This window comes from Gekko japonicus, unplaced genomic scaffold (genome assembly GCF_001447785.1).
Source record: "Gekko japonicus isolate JY-2015 unplaced genomic scaffold, Gekko_japonicus_V1.1 scaffold572, whole genome shotgun sequence".
NCBI lineage: Eukaryota > Metazoa > Chordata > Lepidosauria > Squamata > Gekkonidae > Gekko > Gekko japonicus.
In genome coordinates, this window is record NW_015167553.1 from 120,425 (window position 1) to 138,580 (window position 18,156).

At 41.4% G+C, this 18,156-nt stretch overlaps 1 protein-coding gene across 1 annotated transcript in view; it reads left to right on the top strand.

The window, feature by feature from the left end:
- The window catches only part of LOC107112554 (proton myo-inositol cotransporter-like), a gene marked incomplete at its 5' end in the record, with an annotated part of 127,333 nt that extends 110,318 nt beyond the window's left edge, over positions 1-17,015 (top strand). The window contains 3 exons of the mRNA XM_015413709.1: positions 8,478-8,599; positions 15,867-16,019; positions 16,789-17,015. Of these exons, the coding sequence (XP_015269195.1) occupies positions 8,478-8,599; positions 15,867-16,019; positions 16,789-17,015 (502 nt within the window). The remainder of the gene's footprint in view (positions 1-8,477; positions 8,600-15,866; positions 16,020-16,788) is intronic.
- Between the last annotated feature and the right edge of the window lie 1,141 nt (positions 17,016-18,156).

Consider the following 18,156-nt stretch of genomic DNA (forward strand, 5'->3'; position numbering starts at 1 on the left):
ATCTTGGCAGCGTGAGAGGTGCTGAGGGCAGGGGCACTGCCGCATGGGAGCATGTGGTCCCACTGGGCAGGACAAATTTGACTTTGGCATGTGGCGCTCCCTGGAGGCTTTTAGCTGTAATGACCTCCTGAAGGCAGACCTGCTCATACACAGTCCCCATGTGTGCCTGCACAGAAGATACTCAATGAACAACAGTTACAGGTAAGGCAACCCTGTTTTCTGTCACGCGGAAGCTTCATGTTCACCCTCCAGCTCTAAAACAGCAGAAATATTTAAAGACAAAAATCAATGTCAAGAATGATTAATGTAATCATTGTTCTTCTGACAAACATATTGCTGTGCTTTGCTATTCTTGTACTGTTGATTACAGTTGTTATAATTGTGCTTAATGATGGCTAATGACTGAAATAAAGTAGAATAATAGAACTTAAAAGCAAGAGTACATGCAGTACATTTCTGACTGTCAAGAAGACCTTTTCACAGTGATGAGAGAGCAGAAAAACTAGCCAACTGTGGCTGCATGCAGATAAAAAGATGCCTTCTCTTTGGCTCTCAAGCAACAGCCTGAAAAAAGAACCAGCACTATATTTCAAGATGGAGGGGATATTCATGGCTAATAATTTGGAGAAATTGAGAAGTATCTATATGCTAACTGCGAAATCATCCAAATCTAAGGATACTTAAATCCGATGACTGGAGCTTTGAATGGGCAAGACAGATATTTATACAAATTTCAAAAGGGGCCCAGATTTACAGGAAAATGTGAAATCTAAATAATGTCTCCAGGAATTTCACAACTTGGAGCTGGCAACCCGATGGGGGGAACTGATCTTTGTAGTTGGGAAATCTGCTGTGATTCCAGGAGATTGCCATGCTCCTCCTGGAGGCTGGCAATCTGAGAAGGTAGCAAGAACAGGGGAGAGGATATGGGGACTTTCCAGACAAGGAAAGAGGAAATAATGGAGGAAGAGATGAGATGCCTCCCACAAGTTCTTGCAGATTCCCACTTGTAATATAGAAAATTGAAAAGGCAGTGTGGAGGCTCACTGCAGTTAAGTGTATTCTGTAAGGAGCAAGTTGAAATCTGTGAAGCTGGGTCCAACAGCATTAGAGAGTAGGCTTCAGCATCCAGTCCCATCAGAACAGTGTAAATGTTTGTAAAATTTACCCTAAAGCTACTTGGCATTAATAACTTGGCAACCTAATTAACGTTGCCTTGCATTTGTGACAAGGGCCATTCACTTGTCAGCAGTCTGTTTTTCAGCCTTCATTTCTGGCACATCAGAAAGCTGAATACCTCCCCTTTGTTTTTGTTGTTGTTGTTTTGTCTTTAATCTGCTTTGGATTTGGTTTACTTATTTATGACCCTGGCTTGTTACAGTTCATTAAAGTGTACCATTCTCCAACAAGCAGTTCAATTGATGTTATTAACTGCCAGCCTTTACTGTGGAAGATACATTCCGAGTGTGGAGAGGGTTCTTCTGAATGTCCATCTTAAATTTTTTGGACATGCTGTGATAGTTTTCCCGTTTTTGGGTCTGCTGGCTATTCATAAGCACTCTCTACACTGCTGTCAGGATGATTGGGGAGAGAGCTCCTGAAGGCTGCAACACATGGCTCCTGGTGTGTTAGTCTAGTGCCCACTTTCTGGTATGCACGCAGTAGCAATCTCATTGCCAGGGCAAAACCAATGAAAATGACACTGTTGTGCCCTCATCTGCAGTTCAGCTGTCCTCATCATTTACTTAATGTCATAATAGGTTGTATGGAAGCAAGAGGCAATTAAGCAGGCTTTCCTCCTCCTCTTCTCCAGTTAATGCAGCTGGGCATTTTCTGGGGTCTTACTAAATACAGTCAGCTAATAAAGATACCAGTACAGTTGTTAGATTGGCCATTGGTGAATACACAACATATTTTTATACCTGAAAGTCAGTGAACAAATTGAAACTAAACCCTGAAAAGTCAGAGGTAATGCTAGTTGGGAAGAAGGAGGTCTTAAAGTACTTTATTTGTCTTCCTGTCTTCAGTCCCTTGGTGCAGGCCTGCCTTGGAAGGAAACGGCAAGCTTCTAGAAGGCTCTAACTAATGAGCGCTCCCCCTCCCCTCCATCAGAGTCAGAGCCATTTTTCCTGTCCAATTGGACACATGACAGAGGGAGAGGGAGCACTCTTCCCTCAGTTCTCTTTCTGCTACCATGGAGAAAGGACATGCTATAAGCTCAGTCGGCGAGAACATTCTTCTCATCGATTCTGTGAGACCGATTTCCCACAAGCGCTGCTCCGCGCTCACTCTTCCCTTTTGCCCCGATGGTACGTGTCAATTTCACACAAGCTGCTGCGCGGCTGCATTTTGCCCCGCAGCTTCGTGCAATTTTCCCTGCGTCTACTCAATACTCAAAAAAACAGGATTGAGTAGACGAGGGGGAAATCACGCGAAGCTGCGGGGCAAAATGCAGCCGCGCAGCAGCTTGTGTGAAATTAACACATACCATCGGGGCAAAAGGGAAGAGCGAGCATGGAGCAGTGCTTGTGGGAAATTGGTCTGTGTCTTTTTGCTGAGGATTTGCTTTATTGGGAGAATCATCACTCTTTTTAAGAATGCGAGTCCTATGGCACCAAAATCGCTCAAAATGATAAGCTTAAGGAATGCTTTGTGTTTGGGGGAAGGACACAATACAAGTGCTTCCCAGGTGTCCCGGTTGTTCACTCCAAAAACACAGCAAGATTGGGCTTCCTGCCTCAAGGCAGCTTTGTAGGTGAACACCCTCAGTAGTCTCAGTGCACGTGGCAAAATCCAAACCCAGTTCCAAAGGGGCCTTGCCTGCTCAAAGGGCAGCATCTGAACCTCCAGCCAAAAAGGCTACCAAAAAATAAAGGTACTTGGCCTCAACACCATCTCAACTTGAGTGCTCTACTGACAGTAAAAAGTCAAAATCATCTGCCTGTTCCCCAGCTCGATGTCAAGCGTTGTCATCTCCTTGGTGTTGAGAGCCATTGCTGTCTCAACTCCAATGTTTACCTTCCTCTCAGAGTCAACGTTGTCCATCTCTGAGAGGACCCTTGATTTCGCCCCCTTGATATTGACACCCCAGGAGTCCTCGTCGATTGCCTTCACCAGCCCAGAGCTGGAGTTTGCAGTCGCCTTGACTCTGAAGATCTCACTCATCTTGACTTCAAAGCCTAGAACATGGACACTGAAGTGTATTATCTGAAAGGGAGAGAACCATTTCTCAGAAATCCCATACGTTGTCTCTGTCTTTGGCAGCAACAGATTATCAGTCATCAGGTGAGAGTTTCTGGTTCTGGCATGGAGAGAGTGAGATGCTGCTGCGCTCTGCTTATAGAGATTTGTATTTATTTTATTTATCATCTCTCTCTCTCTCCTTCTCTCACTCCCTCTCTCCATCTCTCCCTATCTCTGCTGGAAGTTTATCTTCCTAGTCGTTTTGTTTAAGTTTTTAGCTAGACATCGAAGGGAGGAAAAGACTAAGTGACTTCCTGGTTTATGTTTTATCTGCACTCTGCAGAGCATTCTTTGCCATTTTACTTATCTATTCAGTATTTATTTTAACCTATAAATTCCCTACTAGTTCCTGGAGTAATAAGACTAGTAGGAGGCAGTTAGTATTTTATAACATTGGTATTTAGACTCCTTGGGTCTTTATCTTGTTATTTAGATAAGGCTAATGCTAAACTTGTGGTTAATTGCTATATCTGCTTGGCATTACGTCAGAGTGGGGAGAGGTTGTTAGTAACTGTGCTGGACTACTCTTTAAAATCTTACAAGTGCTGTGTAAACTGGTAATGGGCTGTGAAGGGAGAGCGCCTTGAGTGACAGGCTGCTCCAAGAAACCTGATTGGTTAGCATCAGTTGAGCAGAGAAAGGCTTGAGAGCTGAATGCTGTGGAGAGGGCAGTCTGAATTCAGCCCTGACTGAGACGGGTTTAGTGCTGATGGGGTTTGTATTTAGTCCTGACTGAGAGCAGTTTAACACAGACGAAGTACTGAGAAGGTTGGCAGGAGGAGTGGATAGTTAGGTGGAGACACCCAGTGAAAAATGCATTTTGTCGTGGGAGGTTTGAAATGAGCCAAACCTCCACTTGGCATTTTAAAAGTTTTTTTCCTCTGGGCAGAGAACAGACAGGAGGGGTCCCCAGTCACTGCAATTCCAGACACACCTCAACCCACCTTCATACAAATGCTAATAGATCTAGCAGAGGAGATATTGGGTGGGTCAGGCTCTTCCCCTTCTCCTAGCAGGGAACAGAGATTAGGAGGAATGAAATACTAGAGGAACTCCAGGAAGGAAACATCCTGGAGATCTCCAGGAAAAGCCTCTTTGACCTGACATGATCTGGTTAGTGGGTGGAGAAACAGATATGATAAAAAACTCCTTGCAGCAGGAAGGAGGTCTCTTTTTTGGGGGGTGCTGAGGCCATGAGAGCAGGCAGGACTCCCAACTAAGGAGGCAGCCATTGACTATGTGGTTGGCCTGGACAGCTGGAGCAAGCTTCAAGGTCATTGACATTCAGTAGAGATCTAGAACTCCCAAGCTAAAGAGCCTGTCCTGTATTTTGACATCTAATAGGGCATGTATAGAGAGAGGGAGGAGGAATGAAATACTAGAGGAACTCCAGGAAGGAAACATCCTGGAGATCTCCAGGAAAAGCCTCTTTGACCTGACATGATCTGGTTAGTGGGTGGAGAAACAGATATGATAAAAAACTCCTTGCAGCAGGAAGGAGGTCTCTTTTTTGGGGGGTGCTGAGGCCATGAGAGCAGGCAGGACTCCCAACTAAGGAGGCAGCCATTGACTATGTGGTTGGCCTGGACAGCTGGAGCAAGCTTCAAGGTCATTGACATTCAGTAGAGATCTAGAACTCCCAAGCTAAAGAGCCTGTCCTGTATTTTGACATCTAATAGGGCATGTATAGAGAGAGGGACGGAGGATTTGCAGTTTACCCATTTCTTTTGGAATCCGTTGCTCAATCTGGTGCTGTGCTAAAGGTATGCATGTGAACATTTTCTTTATAATAAAGGTTAAAATAGTTGGAGAATAATGTTTTACAAAGATAGTCAATTTTTTTCTGTTCCTCAAATTAGCTATTTTGAAAGGTCTCTGCACCTTAATGATATACCTCTATTGATCCCTGGTATCATTTGCCAACTTTTTCAACAGCAGCTACACCTGATTTAAAACCCAGATATCATTCTGTTTATACTTCTCTAGTGGTTTTCTGGAAAGTGTCTGGGACATACACAAATCTGTGATGGTGGGGGAATTCCAAAAATGCAAAACTTGCCAGCTCTGTCAACACTAATGAGCATGCTCAGAAACAATGGAAATTCTGGGAAAATTTGAAGTAACCAGGGAAACAGGAGATCACAAAACAGCTAATTAAATGTGGCAGTTGGGAAAATAAACTGCCAGACAACTTGACATTCTTGGGCTTTGTGACAGGAAAAGGGAGAAACAAGATCAACAGAAAATAAAGGTAAAGGTAAAGGCTCCCTTGCTCGAAAGCCAGTCGAATCCGACTCTAGGGTTGCGGTGCTCATCTCCGTTTCAAAGCCGAAGAGCCAGCGCTGTCGGAAGACGTTTCCGTGGTCATGTGGCTGGCATGACTAAACACCAAGGCGCACGGAATGCTGTTACCTTCCCACCGAAGTGGTACCTATTCATCTACTTGCAATTTCTTGCTTTCGAACTGCTAGGTTGGCAGGAGCTGGAACTAGAGACGGGAGCTCACTCCATCATGCGGCACCCGGGTCTCGAACTGCTGAACTACTGACCTTCCACAGCCTGCAGTTCAGCGTCTTAACCACTTGAGCCACCGCAGCTCCATCAACAGAAAATAGGAAACTATAAAATCAAGATCATTTGAATTAAGGCTGGCATCTTTAGTGCCCAGTTGCTGTGACTTGATGTGGAAGGAATAAGGCCTTTTCATTCCATCAGGTGTGTGGAAACTGGCTTTGGTTACTTTGGCTCAGGTGTGAAGACTGGCAGGATTGTATAAGCACTTTTTTAATTTTGAAAAAGTCTAGCTTGGCCTGAAACAGATAGCAACCTGGGGCACAGGTAAAAATGGGGTAAGCCCTAGGAGCAAGTTTATACCTCCACTCCACTGGTGTCTCTGATTGTACCCATGGTGAATTTTAATTTGGGGGAGGTCAAAATACAAATCCACTTGGTTTAGGTAGTCTGTTCAGTTTGAGCCTGTTGCTTAAGAGAGGTCTCCCCTGCTAGCCACATCTCTCCCCATATCCTAAGGAATGAAATACCACTATGATTGGGGGGGGGGGGCTGACTCGAGGTCTGCTTTCCTTTTCCGGAAATGTCTCTCCTGTTCTGACTGTCATTTTGTGCTGGGCAGCATGGTTTTTTTTCTATCTGTTCTGTCAGAAAAGAGGATGTGTGCATATATTTGAATTTATTCCATGTTTGTTTGTCTCCCCCCCCCCCAAAAAAAAAAGATTTCCCAGCTCTCAAAATTCTTAAAATATTTCAAGGAGAGCTACCATCACTGTACATAAATAGAAAAATGAAACACTTGGGGACCTAGTAATACAGAGGGCAAACCTCTTTTTCTTGCTACAGGAGGCAGGAAAAGATTACAACTCCTATTCTGCCCAGCACAGAATAATATAATTCTTAGGACCAGAATTTCAAACCCACTCATTGCTAACACTTGAAAGCAGGCCTGCTGTGTCCAGTGAGGCCTCCCCTGCTTAAGGGTCAGTTTCTATTGTACGGACAAACCTGTCTTCCAGCACGAAAGCATCACCCCCCCCCAAGATTTTTAGATGGTACAGTGTGCTCCATTGTGCAGAGGGTAAAGACATGCACAGGATTTAACAGGGGATTTAGGGGATGCAAGTCCTCCCTTCTCTTTTTACACCTTACCTAATAATATGCACTTTGATAAATAAGACTGTAAGCCACACAGTAATCAGCAGGTTGTTTCAAAGTGGCTAACAGGGAAGCAGGATGATTAACTGACTAGCGCCTTTGTGTAGGATGAGATGCATTCATAAGAAAACATTGGACTTGACTTTAATGGGCAGCTGCAGTGCTGCCTGAAAGGAATCTACTAAACCAATTACAGTATCGTTTGCTTCAAGACACTTTAACATGAGTAATCAACCAGTATTCATCACTCTGCACCTGCAAAAGATACTAAGAGCAACACTGAAATGAGTTAATATGATGCAGTGAAATTGTTTAGTGTATTGTCTCTAATTTAAAAGCAAGCGTGAATGCAAAAATTCTGCCTGCATAAGGTGGGTCACAGAAGGAACTAGACTCATTGAGTCCACTTGTTTAGCATAGGAAGAACCAAGAGGCTCATGGCTTCAACACAAAGACGAGCCCACAAATGTTTACTTGCTACTTTAGCCAGCTGTGGGGGGAAAACACAAAACTGTGTAAAAACTTGAAGAAAAGGGACTGAAAGATTACTTTTTTTCCTGTCATCACACTTGTGCAAAATGATTGTGGATGAGACAAGGGGAAAGAGATTGCAATGGACGATGGTGACATTTTGTGTTTGAGTTAGCCTTTGGTGAACTTCTTTTGGCTCAGCTCAGGATCGACTCACTAAGTTTTCTTGGGTGGGTGGGAGAAGCTCACCTTTTCCAAGAGTTCTCTACTAGAAAAGAATGTTGATGCTTGTGTGCCTTATCATGTTGTTTCCAACTGATCATCAAATATTCAGCTTTCCCCCCCCCAAAAAAATTGTGGATAGTAATCACAGCTCAAACACAGTTGAGCCTGATTTCAGGCTTCAGGAAAATCTGCCATTCCTGAATGGCTGGCCCACAAGATATAGCTCAGGACAGCTTGAGAGCAAGGGAGCTGTAAATCCCATGAGCTTGTCTACATAATTTAGGTAAGATCCCTAACCCAACACTAAAGGTTAGGAAAAGTCCCATTCCCATATTATTCATAAATTCTCACCATCCTATGTTTGGTCATGTAGATAGTTATGCCCCTCTTTCCATCCCAATGGGGACACAAATCAGTTTATAACATTGTTCTTTGCACCTCCATTTTATCCTCACAACAACAGCCCTGTGTGGGGTAGCGTTGTTGTGAAGATAAAATGGAGAAGAGAATTATGTAAGCCACTTTGGATCCCCACTGGGGATAAAGGTGATATATAAATGAAGTAAATTAATTCATAAATACTGTGTTAATTTGATAGGTGGCCACTTTGTAATTTTTTGGTGACCAAAGTCAAGAATATTTTAAATAATTTAGCAAAGGAATAAGTTGTCTTGGGATATTATAGAATTGTTTTAGTCCTCTAAAGTTTTGTGTTTGGGGGGGGGGGGAATGTCACCTGTATTTAGGTAGATTCAGTACAGGAGTTGAATTTTGTGGTCCACTGTATCTTAGTCTGTTGTAACCATATTCTTTCTTTTTTGATTAAGGTATTGATTTAAACTTTGTTTTATGTGGTATTTGTCTTTCAGATGTTCAAATGAGACCAAACTCAAAACTGGGGACACGTTTTGGGCTTATAATTTCTGCCCAACTCCATACTCGTGGACAGCACTCCTGGGACTTATTTTATATCTGGTTTTCTTTGCACCAGGTAAAAAGATAAGATATAAGGCAAAAAAAATTGGAGCTTTTGATTTGTTCTTAACATTTAGGAAGAATTTTTAACCTGGCATGAGTTTTAAACATATGCATTGCCCTTCCTAAGACAGGTAAATGATGAGTTGACTGGATGCACCACATTTGTATGAACACATTCTCCTTGGCCACACAGTCCAAAACCTCAGGGGTATCCTATATTCAAATAACTGATACAACCCATGGGAAATCCCCAGGAGAGGAAAAGGGGAATGTAAGATCCTGGTACACATCTTGGATAAAAAAACTGCCCCAGTACATAACAGTTGTGTTGAGTATTCACAGTACATATTACTTTCCCAGTCATTCATTGTCCTGCTGATTTAAAAAAAAAATAATTTTTTTACAATGTTGTTACAGCAACCTACCCCGTTTTTAAATTCTCAGTTCTGCCTTCCTTTAGATTATCAATTCTGAAAGAAACAATGAAAAAATCCAAGGAGAAGAAGGATTTGTGCTACTTTCCCCTGTCATTTTTGTGTAGCATTACAGCTTCTCCTGCCTTATTCCTTGGCTTGATATAATATGTCCCAAAGCTCCCATTACCAGTGCCTCTTTGCTTTTCTCAGTGTCCTGTTCCTGTATGCAACTGACACACTTACTAATAAAATTTGTGTTGATCTTGGAAGAAAGGATCACAGATATCCAATATTTTTGCTCATAGGTAGATTTTCAGGCCACAAGATTATGTCCATGTTTGAGGGTCTTTTGTGTGTTTTCTAAAGAATGTTTAGTTTTACTTGTCTCATCCTGCAGCCACAATTCTACTGTGAATAGAACAGTTTCTGTTTATTAGTCTGTTTTCTGCAGCCATCATTTACCATTAAACATACCTTTTATATATACCCTTGTAGCTTGGTTTATACTAGGTGTGGGACAGACAGACACTAAGGATTAATAAGGACCAAATATTTAGAAATGTATTTAAGAATTAAATATTTAAAAGATTGTGTGAATTTTTAACTGGACTTCTGTTATGCAGGCTCATACTGTATTCTTTACAATGACTTCATAATGTAATCTTTAGATCAAGATGGGTAGTCATGTTAGTCTGTCTGTAGCAGTAGAGAAGAGCAAGAGTCCAGTAGTACCTTAAAGACTAACAAAATACGTGGCAGGGTATGAGCTTTCATGAGTCACTTCTGAAGAAGTGAGCCATTCACTTATCTTTAAGGTGCTACTGGACACTTGCTATTTTCTACTGTATTCTTTAGAATTACTTTAAGTAAGGTGGCAATCCCGATGTTACTTCTCCCATTTCTCTTTAGCCTACACCCCAAGTCAGTACTTATACAGCTTTGCTTGTGTTCCTCTGAGGTCTGGCTTCTTGTCAGGCTATTTCTTGGATTATGATAAATCTAGAAGCTCATGATTTTTCTCTGGTCAGGACTGCTCACTAAAGATGCTGGAGTTAAGTGCTGCACCTAGACGTTTCCACCTCTTCTCCCTCAGCTGAGCTTCTGTTTTTCCATCTTCTCCTCAGTTCCCCTTGCTAGGTCACATCGTTCTTTCTTCAGACAGCTCTTCCTTTACTGTCCTCTTTTTGTTACCTTCACCAGGAATCACCCTGACGAAACTCACTGTGCCTGGCCTTTTCTCCTCTCCCATCAGACCCTTCAACCAATTATAGGGCACTTTCACACATGATAAATAATTCAGTTTCAGTCCACTTCAGTAGCAGTTTGCAAATGGATTTTGCCATTTCACACAATAAAATCCAGTTGCAAAGTAGATTGAAAGTGTGTTATTTAGTGTGTATGAATGTGCCCTATGTCTCAGACCCTCTTCTCATGGGTTGTAAGGTCAAGTCCATTAAAAGTGATTGAATGTATACTTACTGACCAATCGTAAATTTGACCAGTGAGAAGTTATGCATTTTGAATTCTTCTTTCTCGTATTAATGTACATAACATGTAACATAAATGAGAAACATAAGTGATAACAGAAACTATGAATCAGTTCTGCTGCCTGACAAGCTGCTTGCCGGGGGGGGGGGGGCTACATAAAGTAGCTTTACTTCCCTCATGGAGGTAAAATCACCCTTATCTCAAACTTTACAAAACCTTTTAAAGAAAAAGCACCTTATAAGTCTTTATAACAAAAAAATCTGTCTGCTTAAAATTCCAGAATATCACAAAAGTTGTTTGTTGTCCATAATATTCTTATAATAAGATGTTTTGTTCTCTTTTTATATACTATCTGTCAAAAAGTCCATTTCTAATATTTTTGGTATTTTAATAACTGTTCTGCTTGAGAAGGAGGGGTAACTTTCTTCTAGTGCCAAGCCCAAATGATCTTTGCTATATTGCTGCCATATTTAATATGTTCTGTCAATCTACCCTGATCTGACTGAGGATAAATGTAGCTATATCAAAATCCAATTGACACTGGTAAAAAAGCATTCACAACTCTCTACAATCCCACCCCATATGCTCAACATTTGTATTTTTTTTAAACATTCCTAATACCTATAGATTTTAGTGTTACAAATTTTATTTATCCTCTATGGGGTTAGGCACCATTGATTTAAGGTCATATATTCTGCTTCTCTCAAAGGTAAACATACAAAAATCCTTTTATAGATTTAACATTTTTTCCCTATGCTCTGTCAGAAGTATTTCTGCTTACTGGCTCTGGCCCACAGAAATGTATAATAAATCCTTTAGTCATTCCTTTTCTTGTTTCTGTTTCAAAATCAGAGGGCCTGCATGCTCCAAATTACTTTGGCAAAACTAAAAACAGCCCAGCTAATACTTAACCCCAGAGATATTTTTAAAATATGCCTGTCTAAGTCTAAGGGCACAAAATATAAACTTTACCATAGACAAAGTAACACACCTGTCATTACCAGCCAAAAGATATAACAGATGGAAATCATGTGAACAGTGTGGAAGCCTGCTCAATAAAAGCAATATAAATTTAGCTCTTATTGACAAATACAAAAAACAAGTAAATACAAAATGAGGCAACATTTTAATTACAGCTCGAACACAAGGGCAGAGTCTCTGAAGACGGCTAATACCCTTGCAATGACCTGGCAGTTCTACAAGTGGTAAAGCATCTAGCCAAGAAAAAAGTTGATGAAAAATTGTGACTGTTAGAAAAGTAAAATAACTCAGCAAAACAGGAAAAAGAGGGGCTGAAAAGCCCTTCAAAAGGGGGGAACAATGTCTCCTAGCACCTAAATTAATAACCTCCTGATCTAATCTCAGTGATTCCAAATCTTTCTAATATTTGGTGTATCAGTAGAAGAGAAGGACAAATTAAACCCTAAACTCAACAGCTTGTCCTCCACTAATTTATCCCACGATAATCTTTGGGAATCAAACTGAGTCCATCTTAAAAGCTCTGGTAAGGACTCACGATCTAACAAGAAGACTTTAAATTTTACTATATGCCATTTTGGGTTTCCCTAGTAACCCCAATAAATATTACTTAAACTGGCAGGGAGGGGAGAAGAAAGGATTCTTTGTGGGGATAAGAAGCAGGGGAGAGGATAGGTGGCTGTCAGGAGCAGGGGAGAGGAAATGCCTGCTGTGGAAGGGGAAAAAGGAGTAGTCAGCATGGGGGGGGGGAGAGAAACAGCAGTGGTGACAGGGGGATGGGGAACTGAGAAGGAGGCACAGGATAATGGGACTACCCATCTCCCATAAGTTTATTATGGGTGTCAATATAAATTATGGTTGTCAGTATACATTTTTGCAGGACTGTCATTTTGTAGCATTAATCTTAGCCATCCAAGAAAGTTTCAGGTGATACCTCCAATCCAGATCTCTAATTTGGTAACACACAGGACCTCAATTTGAGTGTATTATGTTAGCCTGGTGCGAGGCATAGATAGATCTTAGTGGTTTAGAGGGACAGCAAATTCTAAATTTAGTCTTAATATGCTGTTTCTTATCTAATTCAATAATTCTGATTGCTTTATTAATTGTATATGCTGAAATAGCACTTTTATAGTATCCAGCAATCAAAAGAGATAGTGTTTCTTCTAAAAAACACCATAGTATTGTCTGCAGGTTTTGACCATTTAAGTTGACCATATTTAAATTTTACCCTTTCTATTTTGACTCAGATCTCTCAGTAATAGCTAATGGTGCAAAAACCAGAGCAAATGACAGTGGCAATAAGAGAAATCCTTGCCTACTGTCCAACAACTCCATGTGTCTGAGTTTAACAAGATGTTGACACTGGATTTAAATAAATCAGGTTAATTGTAGTTCTGAACTGAGATCCGGCCTCAAATCGAATGGTAAGGCCATTCCACTTTGTCAATAGCCTTGGCAGCACCTAAGAATATAAGAAGGGCAGTTGTATTAAAAATTCTATATTTTATTTATAATATTGATTGTTCTAATATAAACAGGTAACAACTACCCTTTTATAAATCTTGTCTGATCCTGATGTACATAATTACAAATCACACTGTAAAACGTTTGCTAATATTGATATAAATATAATAATGACATTGGTCTACAGGACTTCACATGGATCAAATCCTTTCTTTGTTTCATAGTAAAAAAAACCCTGAACTTCTTTCCAAAAATCAGGGATTATTTTCATTACCAGACAATAATTGAGAAGAGAACAATAATAATTGAGTAGAGAAAGAGGTACTTTTCTCCCTTTCTCACAATACAAGAACTCATGGGCACTCCATGGAATTGCTGAGCGGTCGGGTTAGAACGGATAAAAGGAAGTACTTCTTCACCCAAAGAGTGATTAACACATGAAATTCACTGCCACAGGAGGTGGTGATGGCTACAAGCATGGATGGCTTCAAAAGGGAATTAGATAAGCATATGGAGCAGAGGTCCATCAGTGGCTATTAGCCACAAGGTATAGATAGGGGCTCTGGGGCAAGTGAGGCTCTTTCTTCTTGGTGCTTGGGGGGGTCAACAGTGGGAGGGCTTCTAATGTCCTGGCCCCACTGGTGGACCTCCTGATGGCACTGGTATTTCTGGCCACTGTGTGACACAGAGTGTTGGACTGGATGGGCCTTTGACCTGATCCAACATTGGCGTCTCTTATGTTCTTATGTTCTTAAGTTCAGCCAACTTTGGCACTAGGGGAGCAAACCTAAGCAAGTTTACTCAGACATAAGTCCCATGTTTTTCAATGAAGCTTACTCTCAAAAGCCAGAGAACTCTTTCTTCTACTTAAAAATATTTGTAATAAAATCAGTGTTTCAGCTTTTTTCTTTATTAAGGGAATAACATTTTGTTTTTCTTTTCTAGGCAGAATATATGACCAAAGCCTACCCAATCTAGCCCATCCCCCAAAATACTTTTGTTTCCCATAAAATCAAAGGGGGAATCAGCTGCCTAGGGAGGTGGTAAGCTCCCCTTCACTGGCAGCTTTCAAGAAGAGGCTACATGAATATTTGTTAGAGATGCTTTAGGCTGGTCCTGCATTGGGCAGGGGGTTGGACTAGATGGTCGGTATGGCCCCTTCCAACTCTATGATGCTGTGATTCTATGATTCTGTTTTCTTCACCTGCTTATTTTTAATATATCTATTTCTCTGCTTTCTGTCTGTAACTGGAAGAATATTTTCTAAATGATCTGACTTATTTTCCTCTTCTAACTTCTTTATTAGCACCTTTAATTATCTCATTTTTTTCCTATAGGAAACTAATCTAATTAATGAACCCCTAAAGTTAGTTCAGATGCCTCTCACAGAGTCTACAAAGGCCCCTGCCACACGGCAGGGGAAAACTCGCTCAAAGCGCGGCTTCTAAAAATCGCACCAAAGTTGAGACGCCGCGGCGGGGTCCCACGGGTCCCCTGAGCCGCAGCACCTTTTCTCCCCGGCACGATCAGATGCCGGGGAGAAAGCTACGGTGGGAAGGGGAGGCTGGCGAACTGTGCATGCTCACACATGCGCAGTTTGGCCAGGGGCCGGGGATGCGCCGGTGCAAGGACATGCCAGCGATCCCATGGCCAGGCTTGGGGCGCACTTCTCGAACGAACCACCAAGGTAGGTGGTTCTGTTTTGGTGCGGGGTTTTGGGTGTAAGGGGCGGATCGGGGACGCAAGCAGCACGATTCCCAGATGTTGCTGTGAGATCGTGCACATTTGCTGCGTCCCCGTTCCGTCCCTCTACCAGCCCAAAACCTCTCGTGTGACCGGGGCCAAAGAGTTACTAATCTGTTTTTAAATCTGAAAAAAATCTCTATATTCTTCATGATTAAATCCTTTATCTTATTATTATGGGGCAAATCATCAATGTCCCTTTTACCTTGACCCCATCTACAGATTAACATTATGGGCATGTGATCATGGTTTAGAATATTTCCATTTTAGAAATATGTCTTCCTTAAAACCTCAGGAGAAACAAAGAAATAGTCTAACCTAGAGTATGTGTTATTTCTATTAAAAAACTATTTTCTAACAGTATTATTATAGAATCCAGAGGTCATTTCAGGGGGGGAACCCCGCGTGAGGTACCGGGTGGTGAGGCACATGACGAAGCCCCGCCCCCTGCTTCCAGCCGCCCTGCTTCCGGCCCTCATTCAGCCAGGAGGAGGCAGGAGAAGAGGGAGGGTAAGTTGCTTCTTCCCTGCCTCTCCCCACCCCTGCCTGCCTGGGGCCAGGGAGGGTCTTCGCGGGGCTTCCTTGCACTCCCGCCGGCCTTGCAGGTCCACCGCCGGGCCCCTCAGGGGGCTCGGCAGTGGAGCTGCAAGGCCAGTGGTGGCAGCCGGGACCGTTGGGGGTGGGGTGTGTGGCCTTATGACACATTTCTGGTGATGTCAGGGGGTGTGGCATATGCTAATGAGTTATGCTAATGAGTTCCCCTAGCTCTTTTTCTACGAAATGACCCCTGATAGAATCTATATACTATTAGCCACGTGTGGCTGTGATCTGCGGATAGCTAAAACAATGCACTTGGGCCACAGAGAGGCTAAAGAGATTTTTCTTCACACTTGGAAGATTCCCCAGGTGTGCAGAAAAATCTGAAATGTTTGAAAAAATACACGGGGGGTTAAATCCTCTGAAAAGTCTCTGCATTTTCCTAACCTGTTTTTTCTAACATTCCTAACCTTTCTAAAAATTTGACAGTTACTATATTTAGTTTTTTCTCTAATTTCCTGTCTCTAGCATCATTTTACCTTCCCACTCTTAATATTTTTAATTCAAAGTAATTTCACATTCTGCCATCATCTTTTTAAATCTAAATCCTGTGTTTGGATGTTCTGTGATTATTATTTTTTTAATTCTTAGGAATGGGACCAATGCCTTGGACAGTAAATTCTGAAATATACCCCCTTTGGGCTAGAAGTACAGGAAATGCATGTTCTTCTGGCGTCAACTGGATTTTCAATGTTCTGGTGTCACTAACATTTTTGCACACAGCTGAGTATCTTACATACTACGGTAAGAAGTTTTTTCTGTCTGAATTGATTCTCAAAAGAACTATATTTCAGACAGATAAAATGTTAGCTTTCTAACTGTAAAGATTTTACTGATAGTATACCTTCTCTCCTTAAAGGCCTCCAGAAAGCTAATTTATAATTATGAAAATTATCTCTGCATGTTCTTGCTAATATGAGACATACATACCACTGTGTCAGAGATTCTCCTTCATTTAACCAGATCTGATTATAATCCTGTTAAAATGGTCAAAAAGGAGTGTTAAAGTTCTAGTGAACATATTAAACATTTGGTGAGATAAGAGAACCACCATCAGTAAATCAACCTATCACTCCTAGGTTATAGTCCATGAACTACTTTTCTGTATTAATGCTCTTGGTATTACATAGTTAAATTTCAAAACAGTACATTTTGTCATATTTTTCGTTGGGCACCAGATGTTGGCGCTCAACCTGCAGAAAAGTCATGGATGGTGGGGAGTCTTGATTTTGCCTACTATTTGTAAAATCCCCTATATGACCCCAAGCATCCATAAATGGGAAGATGGTTCCTGTAATATAAAGAAAGTAAAACTTGCATTTTAATACTGCCATGGGTAACAAATGTATAATAGTATACAAATAGTATACAAATGTATAATTAGTAGCAATATAATCAGAAACCTTCGTTCTAACTCTGGTACTCAGATATTTATCACTATTTCTTGCAAATCTGTTCTGGAAGAGAAGGAAAGAATCCAATGTTAACAGTGTGTTGGTGTTTGTATTTGCAGGAGCATTCTTCCTATATGCAGGATTTGCTTTTGTGGGAGTCATTTTCATCTATGGCTGCCTTCCTGAGACGAAAGGAAAGAAGCTAGAAGAAATTGAATGCTTGTTTGAGAGCTCACTGTGTACATGTGGTATTTCAGATTCTGATGATGGGAGGTATATAGAATATATCCGAGTAAAGGGAAGTAATTATCATCTTTCTGACAATGATGCTTCTGATGTGGAGTGATTTTCAGCTGCTGGTGTATTTAATCATTTAAAAGCCTTGGGTGTGGGGATGAAGGAGCTGTTCTTGATGAACTCACTGCCCTGCTTCTGGTCTGATTCTCCTTTCTTCTCATATGATTATTGTTCTCAACCATGTCATTTTGAAAAAATTATAAAGTGAAATACAATATTAGCCAAAACTGATGGCTTGCAAATTGGAGAGGAAGTTATCCCGTGATGATATAAGCAATCCCATATTGCTCTATTCCTAAAGTCCTCAAAATTGTGGTGTCAAATGCAACTGATGAAATACTGTGCTTAGTTGTCAGTCTTGCAAAAACATGTGAAATAGACAGCTAGCCAGAAACCAGATGAATCATAAAAGTATGGTTACCTGGCAACCAAGACTTGGTATATTCAGTACAAAAGTGCTCAGCCTGTTATGAAATGAGCGGGGAGGGGGGAGAGCCATAGCCTGCTGTGGAAACAATATTTATTCCTTAAAAAGCAAATTAATTTCATATGTATGGAGAAGCTGGGATTTTTCTGTTTTCTTTTTCTTTTTTGAACATGCCTACCTTTTACAAGCACAAATCTCTTTTTAACTGCCGTTGTACCACTTGAGAAACCCCTTGTGATTCTTCAAAGAACTCTGTTAGAAATCCAAGTGTGAATCATGGTGTAGATGGTCAGCCACTTGAAACTAGGCTTGTGGATGGCTGGTTGTTAGTGTGTAGGTGCTTTCCACACGATTGCAGCACATTGAAGCATGTCACCCTTAGTAGTGCAACAACAATCCTTTGTGTTTTTTTGTATTCCTTCAAGTAAACCCCATTCATTTAGCCCCTTAATGCAAAACGTTAAACAAGCTTATAGAAATGCCCTTTTGGTTCTACACTGGTCCAAACCTATCACTGTATCGAACAGTAAAGTGGCTGGGTCCCTTGTGAATCACAAAAACAGCAAAACCAGGCCACCTAAAGACAAAGTAGGGTTATTGCCACACATTTGGCATTTCCAGGCATGCAATTAAAAAAAAAATGACTTTGCAAATTCACCCCCTGCCCTGACAATTGAAAATGCTTCAGGACACACAGAATGTTCAGAGCAAGCTGAGAGTTAAAGAAAGAGTGGGGGGAGGGAACGTGGCCTGCCCAAGCCTC